Here is a 19,980-nt window from a genome sequence, read left to right as displayed (position 1 = left end):
TGAGACAGGAGAATTGCTTGAACCTGGGAGGCAGAGGTGCAGTGAGCCAAGATTGCACCACTGCACTTCGGCCTGGGTGACCGAGGGCGACCCTGACGCGCGTGCGCGCTCTCTCTCTCTCTCTCACACACACACACACACAAATAACACATGGAACTGGGTGCCACTTTGGGAGGCCAAGGTGGGCAGATCACTTGAGACCAGCCTGGGCAATATAGTGAGACCCCATCCCTACAAAAAAAAATTTAAAAATTAGCCAGGTATGGTGGTGTGCATCTATAGTCCCAGCTACTCAGGAGACTGAGGTGAGCAGACTGCTTGAACCCAGAGGTCAGGGCTGCAGTGAGCCGTGATCACACCACTACACTCCAGCCTGGGTGACAGAGCAAGACCAGTCTGCCTAAAAATAAATAAATAAATAAATGAATGAATAAATAAATAACACATGCCTATTGGTTGTAAAAATTGAATACTGAAGTGTACCCTCTTTGATTCAACTTTTTTTTTTTTTTTTGAGATGGAGTCTCGCTCTGTCGCCCAGGCTGGAGTGCAGTGGCATGATCTTGGCTCACTGCAAGCTCTGCCTCCCGGGTTCCCGCCATTCTCCTGCCTCAGCCTCCTGAGTAGCTGGGACTACAGGCGTCCGCCACCACGCCCGGCTAATTTTTTTGTATTTTTAGTAGAGACGGGGTTTCACCACGTTAGCCAGGATGGTCTTGATCTCCTGACCTTGTGATCTGCCCACCTCGGCCTCCCAAAGTGCTGGGATTATAGCCCAGTCTTTTTTTTTTTTGAGACAGAGTCTCGCTCTGTCGCCCAGGCTGGAGTGCGCTGGCACAATCTTGGCTCACTGCAACCTCCACCTCTTTGGTTCAAGCAATTCCCCTGCCTCAGCCTCCCGAGTAGCTGGGATTACAGGGGCATGCCACCACAGCTGGCTAATTTTTTCGTATTTTTAGTAGAGACGGGTTTTCACCATGTTGGCCAGACTGGTCTCGAACTCCTGACCACAGGCAGTCCACTCGCCTCGGCCTCCCAAAGCACTGGGATTACAGGTGTGAGCCACCATTCCCGGCCTGATTCAACTTTTCAAAAGATTATATTAAAAATTCAGGGCTGGGCAGAGTGGCTCACGCCTGTGATCCCAGCACTTTGGGAGGCCAAGGCAGGTGGATCACGAGGTCAGGAAATCGAGACCATCCTGGCTAACACAGTGAAACCCTGTCTCTGCTAAAAATACAAAAAATTAGCCAGGCATGGTGGTGGGCGCCTGTAGTCCCAGCTATTCGGGAGGCTGAGGCAGGAGAATGGCGGAACCTGGGAGGCGGAGCTTTCAGTGAGCCGAGATTGCGCCACTGCACTCCAGCCTGGGTGACAGAGCAAGCCTCCGCCGCCCCCACCAAAAAAAAATCAGAATAATGTGCCCTTCTCAGTCATGTAACAAATACTACTCTGTCGAGCACGCACCGAGTGGTGATTGACAGCAGACAAGTCCATTTAAAAGTCTTGCTGAATTCACAGTAGTTTTTTGTCCCTGTGTGTTTTCTTAAAACCTAGAAGTACAACTGTTGTTGTGTGTGGTAGGTGACAAAGTGTGTTAATGTTAAGGGGTACTCATGTTCCCACCTTGGGTCCTGTGCTAGGTGGGAGGGTGGAGCCCAGATCCTGCTCTTGCGAGATGAAGTGCACACAGGCCCAGGGACTGGGCTGCTGCCGCTGTCAGTCAGCATCTTGGCCACCTGCTAGGGGCTTCCCTCGGGATCGTGACAGAGGCCTCAGTCAGCAAAGCCATAGTCTTTCCTCACCCCATCCTGGCATTTTAGGCAGGGGCCATTTCTGTAAGTGTTTTTTGTTTGCGTTTGTTCCATACTAAGTAATATATGTAATAGCAGAAAGTGTGCAAACACACACGTACTCTTGGAAGCTGTGTGGCACAGGAGGAAGCCCCCTGTCTCTCCGCCCACTTCGTGGCTGAGAAACAGGGAGAGCCCCCCACCTTGGAAATGAGGCGCTCATGGACTGTGCCGGGAAGAGCCTGCAGTGCTGCAGCAGTCAGTGACAGATCCCTTCCCACCCGCTCTTGTGAATGTCAGGGAGGACCTGGGGCTTTGTGGGAGCCTGAGGACAGGCTGCAGGGGGCAGCCCCTGCCTGCAGTGCACCCTTTGTGGCATCTCAGATGGGGTGTCCCAAGCCCAACTCCAAGAGGATCTTGTGAGGATTTCGTGCTCCCCCAGCTGCGGTGCTGTTTTGGAGGGAGATGCCGTCCTGAACCCATGTTACTAGATTCTCATCACATCCCTTGGCTGTGGAGCACCAAGAACCCTCCTGGCTTCCGTGCCTGGGAGAGGCTTGGTGTGAGGTGCCACTTGAGCCTGCTCTGTGCCCGGCACTTCTCTGTGTGGGTCCTGAGCCGTGCAGCAGCCCCTGAGAGATGTGTGGTGAGCTCTGAACCTGGGGGCAGTGGTGTCATGAGCCCTTCCTTCCCAGGTGACCCCAAAACTTGAGCAAGGGTAAAATAAAGCAGAGGTGCAGATGACAGCCCTGCTTAGGCTAGGAGTGGGCCATGTGGGTGTGCCTCGAAGTGCAGTCCCTTTGCTCTGAGTGGGAGACGGGCCTGGAACATCAGCTGACTGAAAAGCAAAGCATCTCCACTCAGGAGCATCCTCAGAGCATGTGCTGAGGGTGGTGAGCAAGTTTCTGTGCAGTGGCCTGGGGCATGAGGACAGCGGCCCAGAGCTTCGGCAAGCCTGCAGCCCAGTAGGTACCACTAGACATGGCTTCACTGCAGTAGTGATTTTATTATTAAAATTGCTGGTGCAGTATGTTTTCAAACTACTCAAATGTGCCACCCCACACTCCAGCACTTTGTGTTTGTGCTGCAAATGTCACAAGATTGACAGCTCCTGCTGCGGGTGACAGGAGTTACAGGTTCTAAGCCAGGGACAGCAGGACCAGATCTGCTATCTCAGAAAGAATGGTAGTGTGGTAGCTCATGCCTGTAATCCCAGCACTTTGAGAGGCCAAGGCAGGAGGATCACTTGAGCCTAAAAGAGTTTGGGACCAGCCTAGGCAACATAGTAACAGGGTCTCGTTCTGTGGCTCAGGCTGGAGCACGATGTCATGGTGTGATCTCAGCTCACTGCAACCTCTGCACCCCGGGCTCAGGTGATCCTCCCACCTCAGCCTCCCAAGTAGCCAGGACTACAGACCAGGACTACAGACATACACCATCACACCCAGCTAATTTTTCTTTCTTTTTTTTTTTTTGAGACGGAGTCTCGCTGTGTCTCCCAGGCTGGAGTGCAGTGGCGTGATCTCGGCTCACTGCAAGCTCCGCCTCCCGGGTTCACGCCGTTCTCCCGCCTCAGCCTCCCAAGTATCTGAGACTACAGGCGCCCGCCACCACGCCCGGCTAGTTTTTTGTATTTTTAGTAGAGACGGGGTTTCACCATGTTAGCCAGGATAGTCTCGATCTCCTGACCTCGTGATCCACCCGCCTCGGCCTCCCAAAGTGCTGGGATTACAGGCTTGAAATTTTTCTATTTTTAGTAGAGACGAGGTTTTTCCATGTTGTCCAGGCTGGTCTCGAACTCCTGGACTCAAGCAGTGCCCCTCGGCCTCCCAAAGTGTTGGGATTACAGGCATGAGCCACTGCACCCAGCCTCTACAAAAAATTTTTAAAAATTAGCCAGGTGTGGTGGTACACTCCTGTAGTCTCAGCCACATGGGAGGCTGCTGCAGTTAGATAAGCTATGATTGTGCTACTGCACCCCAGCTTGGACTATATTTAGCAAGACCTTGCCTCTGAAAAAACACACACAAGAAAGAATGCCTTTCTCTTAGTGCTCATACTGTGCCAGGCACTGCCTATATGCTTACTTGCCCTTCTCGTATTCCTGCAATTTTTGGAGCATCCCTGCAGGGTAGTATTAACCCCATTTTGCAGATGAGGAAACTGAGGTACAAAGATGTAAAGGAAATGGCCCAAGGTTGCTCATTCAAATGGTGGAGACAGGACCTGTACCCAGGAAATCTGGCTTTGGAGCCTGTGCTGCCACCTTTATGCACAGGGAAAAAGATAAGACCTTTAAAAACAGAGCAGAAATGTAGAAGAATGTTGTCTAATCTTAGGATGAGAGATCCTCTTAAGCGGACAGAAAACCCAGAATTTATAGAGGAACAGACTGACAAATTCCCCCCACCCCCAGCTTTTTATTTTGAAAAATGACAGCATTTAAAAATGTGATCATTATTAACATTTTACCGCATTTGCTGGCTCTCTGTCACTGTCTCACTCTCACATATGTTTTTTTCAGCAGTTGTAGACACACTGACACATCTTCCCAAGCTCTTCAGCAGGCATCTCCTGAGGATAGGCACATTATTCTACACACCCGTAACACCAGAATAGCACCAGAAAGGTCGGAAGAATTTCCTAGTATCATTTAATAGCTGACCCATAACCACACTTCCCTAGACATGCCTGAAAGGTCTTACAGAGCTTTTTTTGTTTTCCTAGATAAGGATGGAACAGGGTCCAATGTGATACCTTTTCCCCCATGACGTAGACTTACTGTAGGGCCAGGACCCATTTTCCTGTAGAAGGCCCGAGTCCTGGAACCGTGGGCTGGCTGGCGCTGGGTGTTTTCTCTCTTGTTCCTTTCTCCCTTGTGGGGTCTTTGAACTGAACTGTGATCTGGAAGCTCAGCAGGAACACCCCGTTCCTCCACAGGACCACGCCCTTAGTGCTGTCAGGGGCATGAGGACCAGGTCTCCCCATTGTGAAGGTTCCTTTCCTTCCTCTGTAATTAGTAAGTGGTCTGTGGGGGTGATCATTCCGCACCCTCAAAATAAACTGCCCACCACAACTGTTCACCTGATGGTTTTAGCGTCCATTAATGATCCTTGCCTGAGTTGATGATATCGGGGTTGTCAAGGTGGCCGTAAACCCGACAATCTTTCTATAAGTATTAGCCAGTGTTCTTCTGTTAAGAACAGCATCTCCCCACCTCTTATCTTTAGTGTCGCCCTTGTGTCATGGATTTTGTTGTTCAAATGTTATAACCAGTTACAAAACTAGCAGATGTAATTACATTCTGGGTCATAAAGCAGGAGAAGCTGCTTGCAGTGCACATGTGCCGGATACATGCTTCACATGCCCGCTGTACGAAGAGCTCCTGCAGATTAAGGAAAAGATTTGAAAAACCCAAGAGAAAAACAGGCCAAAAAAAAAAGAAAAGAAAAGACAGGCAAAGAGTAGGATCAAGACAAATGGAAGAAGAGGAAATGCTTTGTGTTGTTGACGAACATGAAAAGGCGCAACCTCACTAGTAATCAGGGACATGCCCATCAGAAGAGCCAGGGGCTGGTTCCCCGGCTGGAAGAGCAGACTGCTGGCGCACAGGGTGCACGAACATCCTCACCCACTGCTGGTGGAGAGCAGGAGAAGGGATTGTTACAATCAAGCTGGAAAAGTAACTGGGCGTTATCCATTCACATGAAACATTCACATGCCTTGGGAAGAACACACCATAGGCACACAGTATCCATTTCAGCCTTGCTTGTAGTAGCTAAAAAAGAAGGAAGTGACGTGAGTGTCCCTCAGCAGGAGAAGGGTTGAAGAATGGACAGAACATTCATACTGTGAGATGCTATGAAGCCAGGCCATTGGAGCAAGCTAGAGCCAACCCAGTGGCCTGGGGAGGGCCCCAGGTGCCCCTGACTTGGCAGTTTGGTGTGAACTGCAGTGTGAGCAGGAGCTGGGGGGACAGTCACTCAGGACGCACCCGTGTTAAGGAGAGGGAAGAAGGCATGCGGCCCAAACAGCGGTTTTCTGAGCATGTTGTGAATGTTTTCATACCCTGAAATACAATTGAAAAAAGATTGGCATAGTGCACATTTATACTAGTCACAGCTTGTTTTCTTCCTTTGTATCCCCTCAGAGTCTGACTCAGAAAAATTTGCTCTCCTCATTCCAATGGGGAACAGTCTTCTGTTGCTTTTTATAAAGTAGTGTATCATCTGTAAATATTTCAGAAAACAGGGTGATGTACACTTACTGCAGAAAAACATAAAAGAAGCAAAAGAAGTCACCAGTAATTCTAACCAGAGGCAGGCAGCCACTGTCACCATTTCATCATTATTTTGATATTTTCTTGCATTTTTTTATACAGGTCCATACAATTTTGTTACATAAAAATTTGTATCTGACTTTTTAAAAAATCAAGTGTTATGCCAGTCATGGAGGCTCACACCTGTAATCCCAGCACTTTGGGAGGCTGAGGTGGGAGGATCATTTGAGGCCAGGAGTTTCAGACCACTCTGGGCAACATAGGGAAACTCCGTCTCTACAAAAAAAGAAAAGAAAAAAAATTAGCCGGGCATAGTTGACACATACCTGTGGTCCCAGCTACTTGTGGGGCTGAGGTAGGAGGATCTCATGAGCCCGGGGGGCTGGAGGCTCCAGTAAGCTGTAATCTTGCCACTGCACTCCAGCCTGGGGAACAGAGCCTGTCTCCAACCCCTCCATTCCACCCCCCAACACCACACACACACACACACACACACACACAGAGTCAAGCATTGCCACCCACCTATGCTAGGTAAGAGTTGTTTTTTTTGTTGTTGTTTTTAAGTCAGCTCATGTTTAATTGTGACATTTTAAAATTGTACAAGTATTTTGATGTCTGCCCCCCATATTTAGTCTCTTAAAATGACAGGAAAACACCAACCAATCACAGGTTCAATGAGTTTAATAACTTTACCTCTCAGTTCCTATTTGTAGCACCCAATATTCCTTTGAAATATGAAACAGACCTGTCAGTGGCCAGCAGTGAATTTCTGCCCGAAGAGCAGAGCTGAAAGTTCAGGTACTCTGAGCATTGTGTTGCAGTGGCACTTGTCCAGAATTGGTACCTTCCCATAGTTGGGGGACTTTAAATGTACCAGTGAAAATCGCTTTTTCCTCTTCAAGGGGAAGAAAGAAAATCACTCCTCAAAACACAGCAGATCTGGCTGTGAGGTCTTTCCTTTTGTCTCTTCAGGCTGGTAAAAGAGTCTTTGCAAAAATTTATATTAAATTAAGTTATTTATTTTTTCGAGACTGGGTCTAACTCTGTTGCCTAGGCTGGAGGACAGTGGCACAATCTTGGCTCACTGCAACCTCCACCTCCCAGGCTCAAGTGATCCTCTCACCTCAGCCTCCTGAGTAGCTAGGACTACAGGCATGCAACACCAGCCTCAGATGCTTTTTTTTTTTTTTTTTTTAGATGGAGTTTCACTCTGTCACCCAGGCTGGAGTGCAGTGGTGCAGTCTTGACCCACTGCAGCCTCCTCCTCCCGGATTTAAGCAATTCTCCTGCCTCAGCCTCCCGAGTAGTTGGGATTACAGGCACGTGCCACCACGCCCAGCTAAATTTTGTATTCTTAGTAGAGATGAAGTTTCACCGTGTTGGCCAGGCTGATCTTGAACTCCTGACCTCAGGTGATTCACCCACCTCAGTCTCCCAAAGTGCTGAGGTTACAGGCGTGAGCCACTGTGCTTGGCCTCTCAGGTGCTTTTAAACTTCTGTCCACTAGACTCTCAGCCTGTCTGAATCTTTTTAAAAATCGCTGCACTGTTACCTGCACTTGTCTAGAGTGCCCCTCGCAGTGCAGCACCTTCGTACATCTGCAGCTGCGCTTCCAGAGCTGTTTTCCACACCTCCTCCACATCAGTCCTGCAAAATTAGTGCAATGATTTGAACACTTTATTGCATCTTCTGTTTATAAAAATATTTTGCGGCCGGGCATGGTGGCTCACGCCTATAATCCCAGCACTTTGGAGGGCCAAGGGAAGTAGATCACCTGAGGTCAGGAGCTCCAGACCACCCTGGCCAATATGGTGAAACCCCATCTCTCCTAAAGATACAAAATTTAGCTGGGTGTGGTGGCAGGCACCTGTAATCCCAGCTACTCAGGAGGCTGAGGCGGGAGAATCACTTGAACCCGGGAGGCGGAGGTTATAGTGAGCTGAGATCGTGCCATTGCACTCCAGCCTGGGTGACAAGAGCGAGACTCCGGCTCAAAAAAAAAAAATTTTTTTTTTTGCTTTTGTGGCCGGGCACCATGGCTCATGCCTCTAATCCCAGTACTTTGGGAGGCCTTTTGTAAAAAATATAAAGACAAGTGGAAGTGCTGGTGCTGCTGACAGGGAATTAATCTCATACTTGGAATGTATTTTAGAGACTCACTGGGCTGGAAGAGGCAGAACTCTAGCTCATGGGACTTCAGCTGGGCTGCCTGCTCAGTTGTAAAAAGAGAACAACATGTTTCAATGTTGAAAGTGTAGGCGATGGGTCAAAGTTGTGAGGAAAAGGTGCAACACAGCATAGGGCCGTACGATGCTTCACATTCTGAGGCCGGAGCCCTCTCCGTCCCACCCTGTGGTGGTGGCTCACCTCCTGCCCCCACCCTTCAGGCCATGGGAGGGCTGGAGATGCCGCGAGGCGCAGGAGCCCCTGGCATGGCACCAGCCCACACCGGGGGTGCGGCACATGCTGGTTGCGTTCCTCTCCAGGGAGGAGCTGCTAGAAAGCAGAGCCAAGCCCACAGCTGCTGTTGCTGGTCAGAGCTAGAGTGGCGTCAGGGGCACTCCCAGGGTCTTAGAACATGGCCAGATGGGACAAAGCCAGGAGGCCAGATGGGGGAGATGCTGAGGGACCAAGTCTTCCAGGGGAGAGCCTTCGTCCTGTCCACCATTGCGCCCAGCACAGAGCTCGTGGATAGACAGGTAAACAAACTACTCTCAAGTACCATCTATAGTACTACAATACCGCTATGTCACCAGCCTGGTATCGAAAGGCCATTTTCAGCTGGAATGACAGCCACTCCCACCCCCATCCTGGGGTAATCTGTTTCCCTGCGCCATGCATTGCCCTCAGTCCTGTGGCTCTCTCTGCCACCAGCCCCTCTGCCGCCTTCTCTCCCTCAGCTTTTCCCTGGGGAGGAGAGGAGCAAAGTCACTGGGGAGCTCTCAGACCAACACCCTGACCTCTGGAGATGGGGCAGAATCCCTGGGCCTCTGAGCAGCCCTCAGAGGGTCCCAGGGATGTAGGCTGGGTCCTATGCCAGTCCAGACTGCCAGCCGTCACCTTGAGGCAGGATGGGGCAGAGACTTCAGTCTGCTTGCCCTGAATGCACTTAGTAAGCCCTCAAAAAAATAATGTGAAATGATGACTTAGAGGGCCCAAGCTCCAGCCTGGGATTCTGGAGTCCTGGGCCCTGCCCAGACTCTGTCACTGCTGGGCTGTGTAACTGCAGGCACGTTACTTCCCCTCTCTAGGTGTCACTGCCCTCATCTCTAAAAGGAGAGGATGAACCAGAACACGAGTTCTGAACCTGGAACCCATGGCGGGGATTAAGGGGACCCGGACCTGCTCAGAAAACACCTGTGTGTTCTTCCCGGCATGCACTAGCTTTTCTGGAGAGCCCACAGCCTCCTAGGGCTGTGGTAATAAACCATTGTAAACAGGATGGTTTGAAACGACCTAAGTCTGTTCCTAGCTGGCTGCAATGGCTCACGCCTGTAATCCCAGCACTTTGGAAGGTCAAGGCCAGATGATTGCTTGAGCCCAGGAGTTCTAGGCCAGTGTGGGCAGCATAGTGAGACCCCCACCTCTGTTTTTTTAAAAAAAAGAAAGTAGAAAAAATAGCTGGACATGGTGTTGCATGCCTAAAGTCCCAGCTACTTGGGAGGCCGAGACAGGAGGATTGCTTGAGCCTAGGAAGTCGAGGCTGCAGTGAGCTGTGATTGCCTGGGTAACAGAAGGAGACCCTGTCTCAAAAACCGAAAAGTTCACTGTGCCACAGTTGTGGAGGCCAGATGTCTGAGATAAAGGTGTGGGAAAGGCCACGCCCCCTCTGAAGGCACTAGGGAGAGATCCGCCCCACACCTCTCTCCGTGGCTTATTGATGGCCGTCTTCTCCCTGCATCTCTTCACATTGACTTCCCTTTGTGTCTGTCGATGTGCCCAAATTCCCCCCTTTTAAAAGGACACGAGTCATACTGGATTCAGGGCCCACCCTACTCCAGTATGACCTCATCTGAATTACATCTGCAACAACCCTATTTCCAAATAAGGTCACATTCTGAGGTCCTGGGGGTTAGGACTGAGGACTCTCCAAGGTCCTCCCTATCTCTGAGGTCTCTTGGAGGGGAGGTGGAGGGACCAGCCCAGGAATCAAAGCCAAGCTGAGGGGGAGCTGCTAAGGTTTCATGGGCTGATCACATCTGCCTGGATTTCCGACATGAAGAGAGCTGGTTTCAGTAATCCCAGCGTCCACTCTGGCTCTCCCTCGCCCAATAGGAACAGCTCCTTCTGTTGCTCACCCACTGCATGCCAGGTACCATGTGGCCCTCCATGCTCACAGTGCTGGCCTGCACAGCACCTTTAGCTGGAAGCTGGGTGATCCCTGATTTACAGACAGACCTGAGATTAAGGAGACCGTGGCTGATCACCCACTAATAGGGGCCAGAGGCTGAACTTGAATCCAGCTTTCTCAACTCCAGGGTGCGCTGTGCCTTTCAACTTGGGGCCTGCACAGATTATTTTGCCTATGACTTCTCTCAAAAGACTGGCCCAGCCAGGGCCCATCTCTCTTAGGCCTTCCTCCCCACAAAGAGGCCAAAAGCCCCAGAAGCACAGTGCATGCTCAGCAAAGACCTTCACTCATTCACTCAGGGAATCTTGGCCATCTTCATGTACCTGGCAAGGTTCTGTTGTGGGGGCACTTGCTGACAGTGGCAAGTGTTAGATGATGTTGAGTATGGTCACTGAGATGCTCAGCCTCCCAAGGAAGGGATGCTTCAGCCACGGTCCAAATGACCTCAGGGACAAGCAGGGCAGAGGCTCGGGAGGCATTAACGATGGATGGGGATGGAGGTGGGTCCTGGGGAGGGGGTCAGGTGAGAGCAAGCGGGTAGTCAGGAGCACACGGGACGTTGGAAGAGAATAAGGGGTTTGGGTGCCATTCTCCACCAGCTGGAGAGCCATTGCAGGGCTTTGCTGAGAGGTGACCAGGTTATGGTTTGAAGAGGTCCACCCTGGCTGTAAAGGAAATCAGCTGGCATTGGTGGTGACGGAGGCTGGAGATGGGAGACCCATAGGAAGCTGCTGTGATGCTTAGGCCCAGGAGGATGGTGGCTTGCCTTTGAGTTGGAGAAAGGAGCTGGTGATGGATTTGGGCCACATTTAGGAGGCAGCGCCACCAGGACTGACACGGATTGGGCTGGGGGAGTGGCAAGGAAGGAAATGGAGGGTGATACTAGCAGGTTTTTGGCTTGTGCAGCTCCAGAGCTCATGTGTTGCCATTGAAGATGGGGGATGCTTTAATGGAGCTGTTGGGGGTGGAATTTAGGTCCATGGCTGCTGCTGCAGCAACTCAAGTTGTCTCGGGACAGCTGCTGGGACACTTAGGGAGGACTGTGGCCTCGCTGGGGAGGCGTCCTGAGTGCTCTCCCCCTGCCTCCCCGTCTTCTCCTCTGATTCCCTAAGCTCCGACTTGGAGAGCCTGCTGGACACCAGCCAGTCCTGAGTGGCGAAGGGGGCTTGGTGTGGCCCCCACTGTCTCCCGGGCTCAGTGGCGGGGGTGTGGCTAGCCCTCACATCCGCCAGCCTTCCCCGCCGCAGCCTAAGGCCCAGCTGCAGGAAGATGTTTTACTGCCACCTTGTGGGCAAGGAGGGCCTGTTTGGGAGGGCCAGGGTGGTTCTGGGACCGCACCCGACTGCTGGAGGAAGCCAGAGTCTTCCCCTACACAGCCCGCCACAAGCTCCGGCTTTCAAGAGAAGGCTTATCCACCCTCCCTCATCTCCTCGAAAGAAATCTGCCAGCTCCCTGTGGGCCACATGGGCCGCAGTGGGCACAGCCAAAGTTCACCAGTGGATCAAGCAACACACACCTGGAGGCGACCAGGTCCCACATCCTCAGGACCAGCTTTCTCTTTCTGGCAGGGTCTTACACCTCACACCTGCCCAGGGGTGTTCCCTCTCCCTGTCACGACCCCCCTGGCCCCTCAGCCCCCTGTGCACATGCAAGCAGGGCAGCTGAGGCCCAAGCTAGCACAGGCACTGGGCATAACCAGAGTCAGCTTTTCCTCCTGACGTCCAAGTATTCCACAAAAGGGGGTCTCGAGCCCGGCTTCTGCGCTCTCCGGCTCCAGGGAAGGCTGTGTTTGTCCTGCCCCAGGATGCACACTGCGGGCATTTGTGAGAGATTTCCTCTTAGTCCCCCAGAAACTTCCACAGAGCCTCTCAGCCCCTAAGAGGCAAATTCAGTCCGGTGCTTCCGGTGGCCTTAATAAACAGAGAACTGACATGAGGGCTTGTGTTGTGGGATTTCAGTCCTGTTCGTGTAATCCCAGCCTGGAGCTTTTTAGGGCTGTCCTAATTTCCTTTGGACCCAGTAGGTAGTGGCTCTGTGTGAGCACAGCTGTTTGTTGTTTGCTGTGTGTCTTTGGAGCAGAATCTTATCGGGCAGAATAGAGACCTTATCTCTGACCCTGGGCTGAACCAATGAGGAAAAGGTGTGTGCCAGAAGCTGTTCTCCTTTTCAGGGTCTTTGACTGGCTTGATGTCCTGAGACATTTATGTGGGAGCAGGTGCCCTTCCCTGTCTAGTTTCTCCGGGTCAGGAAAGCTTTCTGGGGAAAAGGACTAGGAAGGAGGAGGCAGCCAGGTGAGGAAGAGGAAGCTGTTCCGGGTTTGGTAGTTGACCCAGCTGGCACTTTCTCCTTGGACTGATTCTGCAGGTGCAGTGGGACTTACGTGTCTTCTGAGACTGTAAGATGTTCTTCTGGGGACTGCGATTGCTGCCTGCCTTCCCTGAGAACTACACACGCGCCCACGTGTGTGTGTGTCTATCTGTGTCTGGCATGTATGCAGCTGGGGCCTTAACCCCCTTCTGTTCTCCCACTGAAAGAGCCAGCTAGGTTCTAAAGTGACCTATCCCCTGTCGGGTACCTTGTCCCCATCCCCTCTCCGTCCCCAGAGGTCGGCTCCCATAGCTGCTGTCCTGTGCTTGCTTCTTATTTATTTCTTGAAACAGGGTCTTGCTCTGTGGCCCAGGCTGGAATGCAGTGGCTTCATCTTGGCTCACAGAAACCTGGACCCTCTGGGTTCAAGCGATCCCCACCTCAGCCTCTCAAGTAGTTGGGACCACAGGCTCATGCCACCATGCCTGGCTAATCTTTCATTTTGTTGTTGGTGTTGTAGTAGAGACGGGGTTTCACCATGTTGCCCGGGCTGGTCTCCAACTCCTGGACTCAAGTGATCTGCCTGCCTCGGCCTCCAAAAGCACTGGGATTACAGGCACGAGACATGGTGCCTGATTTTTGTATTTTTAGTAGAGATGGGGTTTTACTATGTTGGCAAGGCTGGTCTTAGACCCCTGACCTCAGGTGATCCACCCGCCTCGGCCTCCCAAAGCATTGGAATTACATGCATGAGCCACCGTGCCCGGCCCTTTGCTTGCATTTTCATTGGCTTGCAGAATGGGCTTGTGAGTGGGCAGCCTTATTCTTTGGCGGAACAGCCATTCCCTGTTGTGTGTGAGAGAGAGGACAGATACACGCAGATAGGGAGGTCAAGGCAGAATGCGTTTCCTTTTGATCTACAGCTTGGTGACGTTGGCCGGCTTCACTGAGTTGTGTTCTTGTCTCTCTGCCTGCCTGAGGACCCGCGAAGGGTGCTTCTGCAGGTGCTTCTATTGTGGGGGGGAACATGCATCCCGTACGGGAAGAAGCTGTCTTCACCAACGCTAATAACTAGTCCTATGGAAATACAAACTCACCACCAGGGCCTCTCCAGGCCTGGGAGATCCAGCCCAGGACTTGGGAATTTCCAGTGCTCTTTCTGCAGCGAGCACCTAGGATGGAGAGGCCCTGCCTTCCTTAGGCATTCCCACCCAGCCCCTCAGGAATGTGCCACTTTTATCTCCTACTTGGCTCTGACCAGGTCCATGGAATTCTAAAACTGAAAAGGACACTGGGAGTTGGGCTGTCCTGGGGGTGGAGAAAAGTGGGCAGTATTATCTCTTTAAAGGAAATGCAAGCCCCTCGTCCCTTGCCACTACTTAAACTGGTTTCTCCTGATCTGCCGGTGGTATTGAGGCAGCCAGTGGTTTCTGACTTTGTGGATGACAGGAAACTGGCTGGTCTTCAGAGCCTGGGAGAGGACTGATGTTTACAATGCAGTGTCAATCACAGCCGGGGAGCTCTTGCCCCCATTCTGGGTGAGCCCTGGGTTTATTGGGTGTCCAGGCAGCCCACAGTCATGAATTGGAAGGGCTTCGGAGCTTGGAGGAGTGTTTTCATTTACAGAACGTCAGGCTCCAGCCAGTACCGCAGGCTACCACTTGATCTCGGCCCATCATCCCGACAGGAGGTGAGACCCAGTGAGCAGCAGGGGCCTGGAGAGGTCCAGGCCTCAGAAGTGAGTCACTCACCCAGAACTGCGGCCGAGGTTATCTTTGATTTCTCTGCTGCCCTTAGGCAGGACGCTTAACTCAGTCCAGACAGATGAGTATCTTCCGGATTTTATAATCTCCAAAGAAGACAGCCTCAGTCATCAACAGAAGCCAACTGTAGCAGCCAGCAGCTCTCGACCTCAGAATGTCAGAGCCAAAAGCTAAGACAAGACCACTGCGTTGAAGCTCGCGTGCTGCAGATGAGGACTCTCCCGCAGAGCCGGCATGGCTGCCTCTGACTTCTCACTCAGGCCTGTCATACTTCGGCGCCTCATGTTGTTCGCTTTTCTGGCTCTTCTTTTGAAGAATAAGAAATGGCCCACTTTTCTCCAAAATGGGGCCCAGTGTGTGGTGGACTGAGGACTGTTATTTAGTTGGCCTGCTCGTAATGACAGCACCTCACCTACCTGCTTGATCCTAGGAGGAGCCCTGGGCTGGAATTTCCTGTTTTCCGAGGGCTCCCGGGGGCTGCCCCAGCAGGCCGGCTCCCCCGCGCCGCGCCGCGCCGACCCGCCGTTCCCGGGTGTTCCAGGCCAGACTTGCCGCCTCTCTCTCCGGGCTGGGCTGGCTCCCGGCCTCTCCAGGTCTGGGCTTGCCGGCCGCGAGGTGGAGGAGTTGAGGGACTCAACTCGGCCCACACCAGGTGCCCAGAGGCCGGAGGTCCGTGCGCCCCGGCCGCGGCCCCGGCCCGGGCCCAGCCCTGTGCCCCTCGCCATGGGCCTGGCCAGCGCCCGCCGGCCCTGAGCATGGAGCTGGCTGGTCAGCAGGGGACAGTTGTCCTAGGAGCAGCTCACTGCCGGGCCACAGCCACCAGCGCTTCCCACTGCTGGATTCCAGACGGCGCCTGTCACATGTCGGCCCCTCCCAGGTCAGCCTCAGGTGTCAGCTTCTGTGAGCAGCCGCGCGTCGCTGAGCTGCTCGGCGGCCCTCGGCAGCCGCCCGCCCACCGGCGCCTGCGGCCTGCTGTTCGGCCTCCTGCCTGCGCCTCGGCTCGCCGGGGCCCGGGCGCCTCGACCGCCTCGCCTCGCTTCGGCGCTTCAGCCCGGCGCCCAGCCCTCAAGGTTTGCCCTCACAACACCCGCGCAGCCGCGACCCGAGCCGAGCCCGCCCCGGGCCGGCCAGCATGACTCTTCCCGAAGTGAACCGCTTGGAGCTGGCGTGGCGGCCGAGGCGCCCGGCGCGGGTCTGGGGCGCGCGAGCAGCGCGGGCTTCCTGCGCGGCACGGCGCTGTGGAGCAGCCAGCGTTGGCCGGTGCTGCGCGGCGGGCGCGGGCCGAGGGGCCTCGGCGCGGCCTGGCGGCACTCAGGAAGAGCTTCAGCTTCCGCCTGCGCCGCGGCCAGGAGGTGCGGCGCTCCGAGTCGGGGCTGCTGGCCCGGCCGCCCCGCGCGCGGACCCGTAGCGACGGCGACGCCGGCTCCCTGAGCACCTTCCCCAGCCGCCGCGACCTGCTGGGCGCCGACGCCCCGCGTGTCGCGCCGGAGTCCGGCCGCCCCCGCACCGCCGCCGGCCTCTGGAGGCTGCTCACCAGCCGCTTCCGCCGGAGGGAGCCCGCGCCCGCCGCGCCGCTGTGGAGCCGTCGGGCGGCTGCGGCCCCGGAGCTCCTGCGCGCGCCCAGCGGTAAGGGGGCTGGCCCGGGGGTCTGGGGGGCGTCTGGCAGAAAACAGCTCGCGGGAGAAAGGCCGGGCGCGCCCAGGTGAGGCAGGCTGCGGCGCGCGTCCGGGGCTAGCCGGGTCTGTGTTCTGGCCCGAGTGCCGTCCGCGCCTGGCGTCTGGGGTCTTCGACAGTGACCCAGGAGGACCGCCCGGAGGGTTCGCTCTCGGATGCGGTCCAGGAAAGGAAGGAGACTCACCAGAGTCAGAGGGCTCTGGGCTAGGCCAGACACCTTTCCTAGTTCCCTGTCGGGGCAGCGTGCTCGCCTCCGGCTGCCCCGCGCTTGAGGTTAGGGACTGCTGTGGACCTGGTCGTCATAACTACTCTTTGACACAAACTTGGGACAGTGCCTCTGGAAGCCAGAGCAGTGCTGCCCAGCCAGAGAGGGGTTCCCAGAGCTGGCCCGAGCACGCATGTGGAACCTGGAGGTGACGGGGATGGGGGCCTGGCTGTTAGACGGCTCTGGGTAAAGGGACCTGCCAGTCAGGTTCTGAGAATGGACTGAAGGGAAGTGAGCCCAGGAGGCGGCCTCCCTGCTAAGGAGGAGTTTAGGGAGGAGGCAGGTGGGGTAGATGCCTCCCTATCCACCTGCCCCTGGCAGAATAGAGCCAGGCCAGACCAGGCTCCTCCCTTTTCACCCGGCTCAGGAATGTGGTGGGTGGCCCTACCCTGCCAGGTTGTGCTGTTCTTACTTGCAGGAGTCTGCCCCCCAACCAGGTGCCCAGCCCTTGGGTCTGTTCTGAGACCTGCTGGATTGGCCTCTAGTTTGAGCCTAGTATTTGGGCCACAGGGGCACTAGGTCAGGTGTGGCTGGGTGGGGGGACAATAAACCTGCTGGAGCAGGAAGAGAGGAAGGACGCAGGTCTGAAGACCGTCCTCACTCTGCTCCACTCAAAAAGAACCTTCCCACTGCCTCCTAGGGGAACTAGCGGTGAGGGTTGGGGGTCCCGTGGAGGAAGCTGCTGTCCTCTGGCCTGGGCCTGGGGAGGGCATCATAGGCGACACAGGCAGCAGTGGTTGGGACAGGTGTGTGTGCCACCCTGGCCCTGACGGGGCGGCTCTGTCTTCCGCAGACTCGTTTGTGAACAGCCAGGAGTGGACGCTGAGCCGCTCCGTACCGGAGCTTAAAGTGGTGAGTGCGGCCCATGGGCAGCGCAGGTGGCCTGGAGCTGGGGGGCGAGGCTGGGTGCCACGGGCCTGGGCCTTGCTTCTCCAGCTTCTGTCCCCTTCTCTGCTCAGCTTGGCCCTCTCTGCCCTCTCTCCTCCCCTTCAGCCCTGGCCTTTCTCCCTCCTGCCGCTTCTTTGCTTTTCCTGCTGGGTCTTCTCCCTCGTGCCCTCTGACCCACTTACCCCTTCCTCTCCCGCAGGGCATAGTGGGGAACCTGTCTAGCGGGAAGTCAGCCCTGGTGCACCGCTATCTGACGGGGACCTATGTCCAGGAGGAGTCCCCTGAAGGTGAGCGTCACGGGCCCAGCCTGGGCCCTGAGGCCGGCCACTCCTCCCCCTCCCGCCCACAGGGTCTGAGTTGGGGGTCTCCAGCCCCCTTCCAGTCCTCTTACCTCCTCCATGGAAAGCTGTAGATTTCTTCTTGGCCCCTGGGCTCTTTCTCCACACTTTGGACCTGACTGTGCGCTCTGTCCTAGGGGGGCGGTTTAAGAAGGAGATTGTGGTGGATGGCCAGAGTTACCTGCTGCTGATCCGAGATGAAGGAGGTCCCCCTGAGCTCCAGGTGATGCTCCTGCCCAGGGTTAGGGCCCACCCCTGTGCCCGGAACCCTTTCTTGAGCTTGCTGGTTGGGACTGGGAGAGGTGGTGTGTCCAGGGAGAAGGGTCCACTTGGGTCCACCTGCCCTGCGTGGGAGTTTGCCAGGTCTAGTTGCGGGCGCTAATTTTACTTGGTTTCCCCTAGTTTGCTGCCTGGGTGGATGCAGTGGTGTTTGTGTTCAGCCTGGAGGATGAAATCAGTTTCCAGACGGTGTACAACTACTTCCTGCGTCTCTGCAGCTTCCGCAACGCCAGCGAGGTGCCCATGGTGCTTGTGGGCACGCAGGGTGAGGCGGGGCCCTGCAGGAGCTGGCAGAGAGTAGGAGGCCCTGGGCAAGGATGCATGGGGGGGATGGGCAGGTGTGAGAAAGCCCCCAAGCCCCCACTGTTTTCCCAGTGCTGACCGGGACTGTCAGCACTCTCCATCTGCTCGTGTCTGAGGGCTTTTGTGCCCACTGAAACCTGCCGTCCCAGTGACTAGCAGGTCCGTATTTTTTTAGATGAATAAACATGCTCAGAGCTGAAGTGCTTGCTGGTTTGCACTCAGTGAGGCCATGGCAGGATTGAAATGAGATCCAGGCGCCTGCATTCTTGGTGCTCTGTGTGTTCCACTCACCAGGCCCTTTGCCCACCAGCCCTTAGGCCAAATGCCCCCCACCACACTACTCCAGCTTCTCCGAAAGCTGAGTGACTCCCGCCCTCCCACCTCCAACAGACGCCATCAGCGCTGCGAACCCCCGGGTCATCGACGACAGCAGAGCCCGCAAGCTCTCCACAGATCTGAAGCGGTGCACCTACTACGAGACATGCGCGACCTACGGGCTCAATGTGGAGCGTGTCTTCCAGGACGGTAACTCGGGTGCCGGGCGGGAGTCACTGGCAGCCGAGGCCCCAGTGCTGGTGATTGGAAGGCTCCCAGTGAGCAAGGCTGTGTGTCTGGGGGGAGGTGCTAAGCCAGGGTTTTCCCTTCTCTCCAGTGGGTATAATTGACTCTGCTGTCCCCTGCAGTGGCCCAGAAGGTAGTGGCCTTGCGGAAGAAGCAGCAACTGGCCATCGGGCCCTGCAAGTCACTGCCCAACTCGCCCAGCCACTCGGCAGTGTCCGCCGCCTCCATCCCGGCCGTGCATATCAACCAGGTTCGGCCTGCATCCTGTCCCGCCCTGCCTGTGTCCGCCATGTCTGTCTTGCCTCTGTGCGTCCTGCCACTTGTGCTGGCCTCCTGCTCACACCTGTCCACCTTCCTCTGGCCTCCCAGCCTTGCATGTGGCTTAGAAACATTGGTTGGAATTCCATTTAGCCTGCACCATAGCCTTGGCCTCATCCCTGCCCCATGGTGCCTGACCCTTCCCGCTGCAATCCCCACTTCTGTCTGCTCTCCACCATTCCACGGCCTGCATTCCCTACCCCGATGCCCTCTGCTGAAAGTCCTGGGCCACCCACAGATGGTGTGGTCAACGCAGCAGCCACTGCACTTTATCTCTGCGAATGGCCATCATCTTTCCAAGGCCTGCCCTGGCTGCAGCTGGCGTTCCAGGACAGCCTGGTTGCATTTCAGGGACCCCCCCTTTAGGGCTGTGAGAAGGCGGCAGCATTCCCACGTGGGAAAAAGGAGGAGGAGGGCTGTGTCCTTCTCACTGTCTCTGAGCAGCCCCGCCTGACACCGACAGAGTGGGACTTGTGCAGCTCACTTCTGCCGTGGTCCCCGTCCCAAGGGGCAGGTTGTGGAGGGGCAGTGGTCCAAGCACCTCTTGTACAGGTTAGGATTCAAGGGAGGCAGCCGGGCAGGCCACACGCTCTAGTGAGGGCAGTTGCGGTGCGGGCCACCTGGTTGTGCCGTGCGTGTTTCCTGAGTCCTGGAGGAGCTGCCATACCGTTTCTTCTCCGTTCTGTGACCTCTGTCTTTTTCTCTTTCTTTCCCTTCTCTGTTCTACATCTACACCTTACTCTGACTGGGAGTCGTAGCTCTGTTCTCTCTGCCCCAGCTGTCCTGGAATCCCTTTTCCCTGCCACGGGCATGCTAGGAACCACCCTCAGCCTCCCGCAGTGCCCTGGGCCACCCCTGGCT

The 19,980-nt window shown here is 55.1% G+C and overlaps 1 protein-coding gene across 1 annotated transcript in view; it reads left to right on the top strand.

Annotated features, from left to right (window-relative positions):
- Positions 1-19,980, top strand: part of AGAP3 (ArfGAP with GTPase domain, ankyrin repeat and PH domain 3) — a 56,799-nt gene that overhangs the window by 11,174 nt on the left and 25,645 nt on the right. Inside the window, 6 exon segments of the mRNA XM_031665020.1 lie at positions 17,226-17,284; positions 17,520-17,607; positions 17,796-17,881; positions 18,061-18,202; positions 18,631-18,765; positions 18,924-19,051. Coding sequence (XP_031520880.1) covers positions 17,226-17,284; positions 17,520-17,607; positions 17,796-17,881; positions 18,061-18,202; positions 18,631-18,765; positions 18,924-19,051 — 638 coding nt within the window.

This window comes from Papio anubis, chromosome 4 (genome assembly GCF_008728515.1).
Source record: "Papio anubis isolate 15944 chromosome 4, Panubis1.0, whole genome shotgun sequence".
NCBI classification, from domain to species: Eukaryota; Metazoa; Chordata; class Mammalia; order Primates; family Cercopithecidae; genus Papio; species Papio anubis.
The sequence above is the reverse complement of the archived record's forward strand: the minus strand, read 5'-3'. Positions and strand labels throughout refer to the sequence as shown.